Below are 13,336 nucleotides of genomic sequence, written 5' to 3'. Positions count from 1 at the left end.
CTCAACGATAAAGTCATGATTTCCATTTTATTTAATGTTTATCACTCACAAAATGCTTAACTTTTAGGGTTTTAGTGTCTGGAATGTCTTCAAAGAAGAGGGAATTTTCTGAAAATGTGGTGGCGTATCTATAATGGTCGTAAGGGTGATTAGACATGGGTCGTCGGTTTCCAATGTTCAAAATGACGCCGTTACACCATCCTCTTTTTTTCGTGACCATTTAAAATCCATTTACATGTACCCCCACTAAGGCCACATAGGATCCATGACAGCAAGGGGCGAGGGTAACCGAGGGTTGAAGGTTGTAAGGGGCTAAACAACAAAATATTCAGACTTCAAGGGCCGATTGAACATCATCAGAACTTAAGTGGCTAAATCGATACATAATTAAGACTTCGGTGATAAAAAAATCAAAACTATTTTTTATAAATATCCTTAAATTATTTTGTCAACTTAATCTCACTTGAGTACTTAAGTGACTAGCCGTGAAGATGAAGTGATACTTTGATGATAAAACTAATATTAACGAAAGTAAAGGGGTTAGACTGAAAATATTGTTTTTACGTAGTCTACAACCACTTGTACCTAATTCTCTCCCCTCGGAAAATCCCTTTCATTTTCAGGCCACGTTACAATCACACCACCGCCAACGGAGTTTCAATTTGCGCCGCCGGCGAAGAATGGTATCGGACTCGGAGCTCGTCAACCGGCTACGGGAGTTCCTAAGCACGTCTGATCTCAACACCACCACAACAGCTAGCGTACGCCGGCAGCTAGAGCAAGATTTTGGAATCGATTTAAGGGATAAAAAGGCGTTTATTCGAGAACAAGTTGATCTTTATCTCGAAAGTCAAGAACAGAACGAAGAAGATAAAGAAGGTAACGACGAGGAAGAACAAGTCGAAGTTGAAGAAACAGAAGATGAAGAACCCAGCACTGGCAAGAATGGCGGTAGCAGAAAAAAAGGGTTAGTTCTTAATCTTTGTATCCAATTCTACTATAATCAATTTCGAATTTGTTACCCTACGCTTCCAAACTAATACTACATATAAAATCCTCATCATGAAAGAAATTCGAACTAGGCTTAACACCAAGAAATCACAATTCACAATGCAGCTCTTTTAATTTAGTTGATTCATGGAGACACAGGAGAAATTAGTGGAAAATTCGTTTCTTTTATTACAGTGTACTAGCTGTTGTTTTATCAGGTCGATTCGCTTTCGATGTAATTGGATTAGAAGTTAATTTCGAAGAAAGGGGATAATAGGTATTGGGCTATTTTCCCCAAAATTATATGATTGTGGATTGGAGTAACGTTTACAAATTTTCTATCGTTCTTCATAATTTGGTAGACACCCAACTGAATATCTTTCTTTATCGTTGCTAATTTGTATACCCTTAATCAATTAGCATATGAATTCAATGTGTTACAGACCAAATTTGTAAAAAAGTTAAGAACTTGATGGGGAAAACCTCTCAAGATTTTCTTGATAACCACAAATTGGAGTGAATTTTGTTAAAGGGCTTAAACTCTGTGTTAATTCAGGTCAAAAAAGGAGAACACAGAGGTTAAGAAAAAAGGAGGTGGATTTACAAAGTTATGTACTCTTTCTCCACAACTTCAAAAATTTATAGGAGTTCCTGAATTAGCTCGAACAGAGGTAATAATATACTTTCAATTTCTTTTCTTATTATTGGAAAGATGATAAACAAATGAATGAAATTAAATGGATGTTTGTTGATTGTAGGTTGTAAAACAAATGTGGGGTTACATTAGAGAACATGATTTGCAAGATCCTGCAAATAGAAAAAACATACGATGTGATGAAGCATTACGTGAGCTTTTTGAAGTGGATACAATTGACATGTTTCAAATGAATAAAGCTCTTGCAAAGCATATATGGCCTTTAAATTCTGATGGTGGTATTATTTTCTTCATTTCTTTTTCTCTTTATATGTATTATTTGACTTTGATTTTTTAGATAGTTTTATGAATTATTTTTGGGGGGTTTTACACTTTTACTAATTCATAATTGGAAAATATGACGATTTTTTTTTTTTACTTGCAGCTTCAGTCAGTTCAACACCGAAGGAAAAACCAAAAAAGAAAGAAAGAGAAGAAGGTGGGAACATTGTACACATTTTTTATATAACATATATTTTGATTTTTCTTTTTCTAGTTACGTATTTAAGTTGTTGTTTAATTAACAGATACAGAGGAGCCAAAAAGAAAGGAGAAGAAGCAAAAGGGTAGTGGGGGTGGGGGTGGGGGTAATTCTGGTATTCTTGCTCCAATTCCACTTTCAGAAGCTTTAGTCAAATTTCTTGGAACAGGAGAAAACGCATTGTCACGTTCCGATGTTGTTAAAAGAATTTGGGACTACATTAAAAAAAATAACCTTCAGGTATTAATATTTTATTATAAACTCTATTATTTTACATGATTTAAGGCTGAAAAATATAGAAAAGCATAACGTACATTAGCCATTAAGCTATTATTATAATAATCTTACCATTTTTTTTTAAGTTCAATGGCTAAATAAAAAAAATGGTGAAATTGTTTGATATGCCTCTTATTGGGTCTGGTAAATGGTAAGAGGCTGAGTCTGACTCGTCATATTTCGGTCTGACTCGGTCAAATTCAGACTGTTTGATACCATAATTAGAAGCCTATGATATGCCTCTCAGCCTCTTACTGGGTCTATAAGAGACTAGGATATGATATGCCTCTCAGCCTCTTACTGGGTCTATAAGAGACTAGGATATGATATGTCTCTCAGCCTCTTACTGGGTCTATAAGAGACTAGGACTGTAAGAGGTTGGGACCGACTCAGTCAGGTATTGTTGATTCAATCAGATCTGACTTAACCAACAACTATCAAACAGTCTGTACTTTATTTTATGCTTTTATGTGTTTTCCTATTTTCCGTTGAAAATTGGTTTGTTTAAATGGTGAAAAATGTGTAACGAATTGATCATTATAGAAAATAATTTTAAGTGGTTAATGGGTATAGTAAATAATTAACAAGTATAATCCTTTTTTTTTTTTTTTTTTTCAATAATGCCCTCTCAATCTTGTTGTTGATGTTGTTGAAGGATCCATCGGACAAGAGAAGAATCTTATGTGATGAGAATTTGAAAGAGCTTTTTGATGTTGACACTTTCATTGGATTTGGGGTTTCTAAACTTTTAGCTACTCATTTCATCAAGGGCGAGAGGTGATTTGCTTTTACTTATTATTAGATCATGAAATATTTTTGGAAATTTTGCTTGGATTTTTCTTGTCTAATTTAATGTTGTTACACTATGACATGAAATGTATCTTGTTAACACTCTAGGACCAAAAATGTCAAAAACCAAAAGTTATTATTTATAAAACGTTGGTTTTTGCGTCTTTTTTTAGTATATTGTTTGGACACGTTGCTGTTAATGTGTTGGTTTTACTTTTATGCCCTTGAGGAATCTCGACATTTACATTGTTATGATCGGTTTCCGTAGAATGTTGTGTTTAATGAGATCAACTTTTATTTATTTATTTATTATTTTCATAATATGGTAACTTGTGTATGGATGTATTTATACTTGATGGATAAAGAACGATTTTATAAAGAAAGTGAAATAAGGTTTTTGTATTAGACTTGCAAGAAAAAGAAAATGACAAAATTAGCTACTTTCATATAAGAAATTTCACAAAATAGCTATTTTTTATTTAATGCTTTAAAAACTTTGAACACATAAATTTTTTTATATGCCGCAACATTTCTTTTTATATACTGTGAAAATGTTCTTCATATGTTGTGAATTCTTCAAATTATTGTGAAAATTATAATGTCTTTGTCATAAATTTATTTCTAAAGTTTTTGTTGTGAGGATCTTGAACAACCATTTTCACATCAAGTAGAGGTGAAAGTGAATTGTTAAAGAAATCTTCCAAAAAAAAAACGGTGTAAATACAAATGTCTTGGTATGAAAAAGATCAGAGGTGGATGTGGTTGCGATGACTACCATATGGGTATGTGTTTTGGAGTTATGGTAATACAAATGCGTTTGGATCCAAAAGTTACCGTAGATATTTTTTTTATAAAGTTGGTTCATATTATTTAATTGTTTTGTTCGTAGAAATAGCAAATGAAATGTCAATCGGATTTTCTTGGTCATAAAGCCTTTTATATTTGTCTTGTATTTTTAAGTTCACACATATTTTTTAGTATGATATTACTGAGTTACGGATTCTTTGGTAATCTTTTAATTTTTTAATTTTTTTGGAAACGGAAGAATATATTAAAAAATAAAACAAACGAAACGATTACAAAATATTGAAGGAAGAACAAACCCAAACCACCCAATTACAATTCCCATAAGCCCCCTATGCTTAATCCAACTAAATACAGTAGTGTGCACGTTGTCCGCCAACTTCGAAGGGGAAGTATGGATCTTGTTAAAGATCATATCGTTTCTCGCATTCCAAACGCACCAAAATAGCCATTTTAATTTTTCAATTAAAAGAAAGACTCGTAGTTTTTCAGATTCAGAACGTTTGATAACATTTTAATTTTTGTCTCTTAATTGTTCAACAACCTCTTAATTTTTAAAAGAAGAGTTGGACCTAAATAAAAAACGAAGAGTGTTTTCCAAAAACGTATGGATAGTTCATTGATTTGGATTTTGGGTGTCTTTAATCCTTGCCTTGGAATAACAAATAAATGGAAGAAAATGATTGATATTAGCGCAATATGTTCCATTCTCATAGATCAATCAAGAACTCTAAAAATATACAAATTCCTTTTCTTGGGAACACATACAGGATTTGTCATTACAAAAATGATCACAACATTCACCATTTCATTTACAAAATTCATAATAATATATATCCATGTCTTACAGAGTTTTTAACTTGCTATTCTCTTACCTAACATCAAAGATTTGTCTCGCCCGTATCAATAATTATGATTTTACGTATGGACAATTCCTGTAACGTCTGGTTCCTGGTATGCATTTAAACTTATAATTTATTCATGATTTCAGAGCAACTCGACGAGTTGGAAGCCCCAGACTCGTCGAGTAGAGATTATTTGGACGCCAGTTTGAGAAACCTACTCGACGAGTTGGGAGGCCTCAACTCGACGAGTAGGCTGGCATATATGAAACCCTAAGTTATGGGGTTTGCACCCTATTTAAACACCTTTAACCTTTAATGTTGGCCTCATTTCCATCCTCCAAGTCCCAAACCCTAAATCTCGAAACCCTAAAGCTACTTTGAGTGATTGTGAGCCATTTTGGGGTGTTTTTGGTATGTGTTCAAGCCATTGGAAGAAGGAAAAAGCTTGAAGACACAAGAAGGAGCTTATAGATCCAGAATCCTTGCCTCATCCATGACATTTTGCTGGTATAAAGCTTGAACCTTGTCTTGTGGTCGTTTAGATCCCCATTTTAGAGTTCTTTGCTTGCTTTTGGTCCAAATGACATGATTCTTGGGATTTGGACCTTCCAACTAGAGAATACTTCAGATCTAGGGTCTTGAGGGGTTTTCAAGGCATAAAGGTGCCAACTTTATGGCCATGTAAGTCCCATGAAACCGTTAGACCATCATTTTGGCCTTTTAGATCTTCTAAGGGCCATGCACATAGAAAAAGCTGGGACTTTACGTGATCTTTTAGTCCCTAGAGTCCAGATCTATGACCTCATGGTTTATCTTGTAGTTTTGGTGGCTTTTGGATTAAGACTTTGGCCTTTTTGGGTTAGGGTTTGAGCTTAATCTCTTTAGGAAGGATATTAGTGGGTAAAGTTGGAAACTTTACCCTTCTAGAGGCATTTCCAGTCGAGATCTGAAGTATAGGGTTTAGATCTGAAGAATAATGGCTTAATGAGTTAAGAAGGGGTTAACAGACTAAGGAACTCGACGAGTTCATGAAGGAACTCGACGAGTTGATTTGAAATGTCTCGATTATGTTAATAAGGAAGAACTCGACGAGTTGGATCGCGATATCCTGATTCTGTGATTCATGGAAACTCGGCGAGTTGAAGGGCAACTCGACGAGTTGAGTCAACTCGGAGCGTTGACTTTGACTTTGACTTTGACCAAAGTGTTGCGTTATAAGCATAACATCATTCCTATGGTGTACATGCAACTCTAATTGCTTTGATCTAGGTTTTTCTAATTTGAACATACAACTATGAATACCAAAGCAATAAACCCTAAAACTAGCATACCAAATCCGAAAATTACATATGATTAGGGTTTAGATCTTACCTTTCTTGTTATGTAGTAATAACAAGATTAATCCTTCTTGATCTTGACTTTTGAAAGCCTAGTGCCCCAAGTGTTACACCTCTAATGGAATCACAAACACTCTTGCAACAAGATGACTTAGGAGAGGGGAGGAAATCGGCTAGGGCAACTCCAAGAAGCATAGGGCCGAATTCCTTAGACTAGAGGGGTTTATATAGTTGAGGGCTGCTAGGGTTTTCAGGTGGAAACCCTAATACCTGACTTAGGCAACAAGCAGCCCACAAACTCTTTTCCTTAGAGCCCATGGACGAATTCTATAAGGCTTCCTTATAGAAATTCGTCCACTCCACTCTATGGAGTCCATCAGCCCATTTATGCAACTATCAATGATTTGCATAACAGTCTCTCAATTATTTAATCAGTCTCTTTTGACCACTAAATTAATTCCTGATCAATACTAATTAAATAATATGATTTCCAAATAATATATTAATCTTCTAATATATTAATAAAACCAATTTGAGTATGAATTTATTATTCATATAATAAATTCTACTCTCTCTCCTCTCGTCATCCTATCAAGTTGCATGAGTGAAGGCAACCCAAAAGGACCATGCTCATAATCGGGTCAAGTACATACCAAAATAGTTATGGGCTTAGACACCTAATCCAATAGTCTCCCACTTGGATAAGTCTAATAACTATTTTACAACTACGACTTCAGAACCTGATTAGCAATCATAGCTTTCAAAAGCCGCTGTCGAACTCTGATTTTATCAGCAACGCGTCCTTTAGATAAGGGATCATATATTCCTCCATTCTACAAGATATCGTATGAACTGAGACATGGATTTTAATCATTCTCTTTGTTCATGTGTTGTTTCCCGATTTCCTATTTATGACGACTGACTAATTGAACAGATCAAATCAGTCCAGGCTTGGCCAAGCACTTTGGGTGTCATCAATAAATCATCGAGGGGCCCGTAGATATCGCTTTTATCCAACTTTGGGTAAAAGGAATGGATAAACTTCGAATCATATGCTTGCTCTATCTACTCATCAAATCACACACAACAATACGTTTTATAACACCAAGTTACTGGTGCGTTTACTCATTATCAATGCGCAACCGACTTGTAGACTGCAACTCATATCTCTTGGTTTCAAGAATATAAGATATTATCGTCTCACTAATCACTCGTGATAAAATCCATGAAGTGATTCAAGTGAGCGTGGGTTTAATCCAATATTATAATCTTATTACAGAAGTACTCATGAACTCTGCAGCAGACTTGTGCTATGTCTAAACACTTTAGACAATCTACAGACAGATTCATGACAGTCTTGCCTCAATACTTACTTCCGACGTATGATCGACTGTGGATGTTTGAATAACCTAGTTATTCTGGAAGTCAAAACATGCAAAGTGAAACACAAGAATAATCGAATCCAATATGGTCTCAACACTTTGAATATAAATAAAACACCTTTTATTTAATCACCATATTGATTACACATTATTCATTGTATAATGTTTCGAGTAATCAACTTACTACTTGAATTAAAAACACTAGTTGTCCCATGCTCCAAGCATGCACACTATGTTTACCTATGGTCCTTACTTTGTGAAATAGATCAATTGAACACATTACCAATGATGCTCATTTCACAACTCCTAATCCTTATTATAAGTGTAAGAATACCAAATTCTTGCCACTATCAGAATATGTTAGATTCTTACATTTTATGCAATGATCCTTTTGTAATGTCACAGCACCAAAGTTACCAAGACTTTGCCAATGAAATTACAAAGTGATCTATTGGAGATTATTACAAGACAACTCCATAGACATGAAGTCTCACATTCAAAGTACATTCCTTTGAACATCCTTTTTGCATAAAAGTTTCTAATCTACATAGATTCTTAATATCCAACTCCCATTATGGAAACATTTCCATATTTGTCATATGTAACTCATTCTTAATAGAGTCCTATCTATTCATAATAATGCCAATATGTTCCATTCAATACTTTACTTCCAACTGCTCACAAGTGACCAATCCTTAGCGGACCTCAGATTGTCCTTGACAGTTGATTAACCACTTTAGTCATACCTGGTTCTAATCCTTTTTCCTTCTTAATGCCCTAGACATTTGGAAACTTAGAACGGTTGAATATTACAGCATATGTAATCGATCCTATACTCGAATTGTATGGGATATGATACATAATGTCACACCCCCGAACCAGACGGCGGAAACGTCCGAGGGCTCGCGTGACTTAAATTGAATATCATCACAATGAATATACATGAATCATAACATAAACATCACCATGCATCAATACATTACAACTGACATTGTTCACATCCAGTACATTGTTTAAATATTACACATCCATAACATAAATTGTTTGAGAGTTTCCAAAACATAACATCATAACATACTTGGTATACTCTTCAGCTTACTTGTTACCTGAGAATACAAGTTATTTTGAAAACGTCAACATATGGAATGTTGGTGAGTTCATAAGCAGGGTTGTGATAAAAATGATTTGTGTAGTTTATAAAACCCAGAAAATCCGATATTTTCTTAAAAGACAATTGTTTATACCAGAACGTGAAGATCCATAAGTTGGTGCATGAATGATTTCAAAACGTGTAAAATTGGGAAGTTTTGCAATATAGTTTTTGAAAAATACAAGCGAGTGGTGTTGATTTCCTCGAAAAACCCGATGTTTTCCGATAACATAACATAATTGTTTCAAATTGTTATACCGTCACAACGGATGATTTCTGATTACTCTTCCTTGATTTCTCGGGTAGTTTTGGATTTATTATTTGCGTGAGTCGTTATAACCATTCATAATAATGACTAGTTCGTCTGTCTTGGCATCCTAATAAATGCCAGAATTGATCTTAAGATTTTGTCACCCTAGACTGGCCGGGTCTAACTGTAGCGAACAGCTGAGGTGTGGGGGATTCACCCCCGTATAGATCTATACACAAACTCTCGCTCTCCCTCCAGGAGACTTTGATTATAACTACAGACTACAAACGACCCATAAAGGTGCCACCCGTTATTACTCACTGAATCCAATTGAATTTGATTACCATTGATTAACGACCTGTATTTTTTTACTGAATTGAAGGTAAACCTAACAAACGAGAAGAAGAGGATTACAAAGTCCTGCTAATTACGTGTATTATTTAAGGCTGTTGGGTATACGAAGGACATGTAGGCCCATTTCGCATTTGATTTATTTGGACCTTACTAGCAATGCTAATTGGGCCACTGAGGCCCAGTAGCACTTGAAAGCCATTGAGGGTCCCTTAAGCATGTAATTGGGTCACCAGAGGCCCAATAACATTTATCTTCATCGTTGGTCTCAAAAGTTATGTTAATGGGTCACGAAGGCCCAATAAGCATGATTAAGATCTTTCAAGCCCAACTATTTGAATATTTACTTGTTTTAGGTATTGTATAATTGTTGGAAAGTTTGATTGAACGATTGTTATTTTTGTATCGGCACGAGGCCGGTCGGTTGTTTATAACGATATTTGGAATTATACGTATATTCATCTTTCCATTTTCATGAGTTGCATTTTGGTATTTTTGACTCAAATATCTTAGTAATAAAAATGACAATTTTAGTCCTTTATTTAAAAAAAAAGACATTTTAGGCCCTTAAACCCTTTTCTTGACAATTTTGACCCATAGACTTGTTTATAGTTCAAAATTTACTCTTTGGCAGTTTCAGCCCCTCCAGTAAAGAGTTTTTCAGTTTAAGTCCAAACTTTTCGCAACTTTTACAATTTTAGCCCAAAATCCAAAAAGCTTACATTTTTTATCCTTGTTTGGAAAATAAATCATTTTAACCCCTGAATTAGTTTTGTTTACCCTTTTACCCCCTATTTTTGAGAAGTTTACCATTTCAATCCCTTGAAAATTGTATTTTTCGCAATTTTTGGCTCAATGGGCCGAAAAGCCCAAAATTTGGCCCATTAAGCTACAAATTACATTTCTAGCCCTTAAAAGAGTATGATATTCATAAAAACTTTTATTTTTACTGTTTTGACTCTTTTAGTCCTTAAGAAAACCGTGGATGGTAATTTTCAACCCAACTTTTGTTTAATTGACAATTTAAGTCCAAAAATGGGTTTTATGTTGCAACATGCTTATTATAACCTTAGATGATAAATTTTCTTAACTTGTTAAGTGTAATATATCTTAGATCATGTTTGTTTCCCTTCTTGTGCCATAGATCTCGAGATTTCTTTCCTTTTTGTTACATATTTACCACATAAACACATAAAATCACACATACATACATGAAATCACACATAACATACACATACACATAGATCTACACATTTTACTTGTATTCTCCCCCATAAAACTTGTGAAAACCGAAAAGAGAGGGGTATGAACTCACCTTTGCTTGTTGATTTCGATTTGAAGAAGAAAGGGAAGAGTTTGATGCTATTTTTCGGCCTTACAAGCTTCTTGAAAAGTCTTTGGGCTTAGATAATTTCTAAGAAGCATGATCATGAATTTGAATGGATTAAGAGGCGATTTTTGATGAAATGAAGTAATTAGATCATGGGTTTAAGCATTAACTTACCTAGGATGATGATTCTTATGGAAGATCCTACTTGAAATGCCCAAGATCTTCGAAATTTTTGATGAAGAAAGGAGAGGTTGTTGTGAGTTCTTGAGAGAAAAATCTAAGTGATTTGTGTGTGTTAGTGTGATTCTCGGCCGAGAGGGGTAAAAGAAAGGGGAGAGGAGAGAGGTGTGAGTTGATGGTTGCTTGGAAGTATGAGATTTGCTCTTGTTTAGTGGGTAATTAGCAATAGAGATCCACAAGGTAATTTTGAGGTGTCTTATCCTTATCATTCCACCTTTCTCTCTTTTTTTTTTTTGTTTTTTTTGTTTTGTACTTGGGCCGAGAAAGAGAGAAGAGAGAAGAGAATTTGGGCCTTTTGTGTTTAAGTTCATATTATGGGCCCATTTTTATGATTTTCGGCCCAATTGGTCTTTGGAGATCGTTCACGGCCCAAAATAAATCAAAGTATGAGTTTTATGGCCCTTTAGGGCTAATTAAATTTGTTATGGCCCAATAAGGGTATTTTATTTCATTCTAGGCCCATTATGGCCCAAAATGTTAAAATAAAAGAAAGTGGGTCCAATTAGAGCCCATATAAGAGTTCTAAGCCCAAAATAGTCAAATTGGAAGCTTATTGGTCCATTAGGCCCAATAAGAAAATCCTAGTCCAAAATGGACTTGAACCGGGATTTTTAAGGTTTCCAACCTTTGTTGACTACTTGAATGTTTATGTTAAGTATTTGATGGAATTTTGTGATCATTGAACAAGCATCATACACGTTTTCCAAGTTTTAACTACAATGTTATCTTTGTTAAGGGTTTTACAAGGTATCAGAATTCCTGGTTGTGACACATAATGTCTTACATAAAGACATGATACTTTACCAGTATCTTGTTATAATATTGCCATATATAGAATTCCTTTATGTTGAACCTTTTCAACATAACATCCATATATGTCCTTTGACCAAATTTTATTAAAATTTATTGATCTAAGCTTTTAGATTTGAAATGAAGTATAATATTCTCTCCCTTAATTATAGCAGAACAACTTTTCAACCTCTGCAACTTTGCAAATTGAAACTTTTGTTTTATATAATTAATATTGCTAACTTGCAATAATTACCATAATGATCATGCTCCCACTAACATGATGATTATATCCTTACCAGCATAACACTTATGCTCCCACTAGCTTTGACATGTATTTAGAAATCAGCTGGACTTCTAGAAATCAATACTTATTGACTTTCATAACCAAAGTTCATATTTCTGATACGAGTTGCTTCAATGAGACTTTACCTAAACTCATACACCTTTTAGAAACCTCACATGTGTGTCTAAACAATTTCAAAACTTATAGCAATAAGTCTTAAATGTTCAAACTATTTGCCATTTCTCACAATTCGAACTATGAAGAGGGATGTCGTAATCATAATCGAATTCGAGAATGAAAATATTACAGTTGCTATCTCCTTAAAATCTTCTTAGTGAAAACGTTTCCTCACAATCATTTTCATGAATTGGAGAGAAACTGTCACACCCCCAAACCAGACGGCAGAAACGTCCAGGGGTTGGGTGACTTCATCTTGTAATATCATCACAGTGTATATATTGAATCAAAGACAACATCATCATCACACATGAAATATAACAACCATCATAGTTTACATCAGTGTGTTGGTTTACAAATTACATGCCAAATGTCAAATGTAAGATGATAACAAAAATGCACAAAAATCCACGTGTTCTTGATGACCAACCTGCTTAATGATTCCCTGAGAATACAAGTTATTTTGAAAACGGTCAACATATATAATATTGGTGAGTTCATAAGCATGTTTGTAAGAAAAGTTTTGTATCATTTGTAAACTCCAGAAAATCTGATATTTTCCGCAAAAATTGTTTGAGCGTTTTGTTTCAAATCTTGTATTATAGTATTTGTGTTTATATTTTGAAAATGTATAAAGGGAGGGTTCCAGAAATGTCTATATTTTCTGTTGTAAGTAAAATGTAAGGTATCGTGTTTATTTCCCATAAAATCCGATATTTTATGTCTGTAAAAGAGTTGTCGTCTTTAAACTATAAGACCCGAGTGTTATAGAATGAATAACTCGTACGTGTATCAAAAATATAGTATATGTATTCCGTAAATTTATCGTGTTGTTAAACTCTATATGAGTCATTATAACCATGCTTGATGTGACTGATATGCCTATCGTGACGTTTTTCAGCCGTCGCTTGTTTAAGGTAAAACATTTGTCACCCTAGACTGGCCTAGTCTAGCTGTAGCGAACAGCTCAGGTGCGGGGCTGTCAACCCCATATAGATCTATACACAAAATCTCGCTCTCCCTCCAGGAGACTCTGGTTATAACTACAGGACTTAAGGTTGTACACTAGGTAGGTACGAATGAAAGAACGTCTCACAAGAACCTTAACTAAATTTACGCGAACAATGTATCACATTGTTTACCGTTTTAACATAATGTTTCGAGT

The 13,336-nt window shown here is 34.5% G+C and overlaps 1 protein-coding gene across 2 annotated transcripts; it reads left to right on the top strand.

Moving 5' to 3' along the window:
* The first annotated feature begins 582 nt into the window (after positions 1-582).
* On the top strand, positions 583-3,405 carry LOC145166974 (upstream activation factor subunit UAF30-like). Of its 2 annotated transcripts, none has more exons than XM_079086040.1 (6): positions 583-967; positions 1,547-1,661; positions 1,749-1,920; positions 2,070-2,123; positions 2,212-2,405; positions 3,097-3,405. In XM_079086040.1, exons 1-6 carry the CDS (start codon positions 681-683, stop codon positions 3,220-3,222), a joined length of 948 nt encoding a protein of 315 aa, XP_078942166.1. In that variant the 5' UTR covers positions 583-680; the 3' UTR covers positions 3,223-3,405. The 2 variants fall into 2 exon arrangements, with proteins under 2 accessions (XP_078942166.1, XP_078942164.1); XM_079086038.1 differs by having other exon boundaries at positions 585-967; positions 1,749-1,923.
* The last annotated feature ends 9,931 nt before the right edge of the window (positions 3,406-13,336 follow it).

The sequence above is a fragment of the Lactuca virosa genome, chromosome 3 (assembly GCF_052849685.1).
Source record: "Lactuca virosa cultivar CGN04683 chromosome 3, Lactuca_virosa_CGN04683_v6, whole genome shotgun sequence".
NCBI lineage: Eukaryota > Viridiplantae > Streptophyta > Magnoliopsida > Asterales > Asteraceae > Lactuca > Lactuca virosa.
This window is presented reverse-complemented; position numbering and strand designations above follow the sequence as displayed.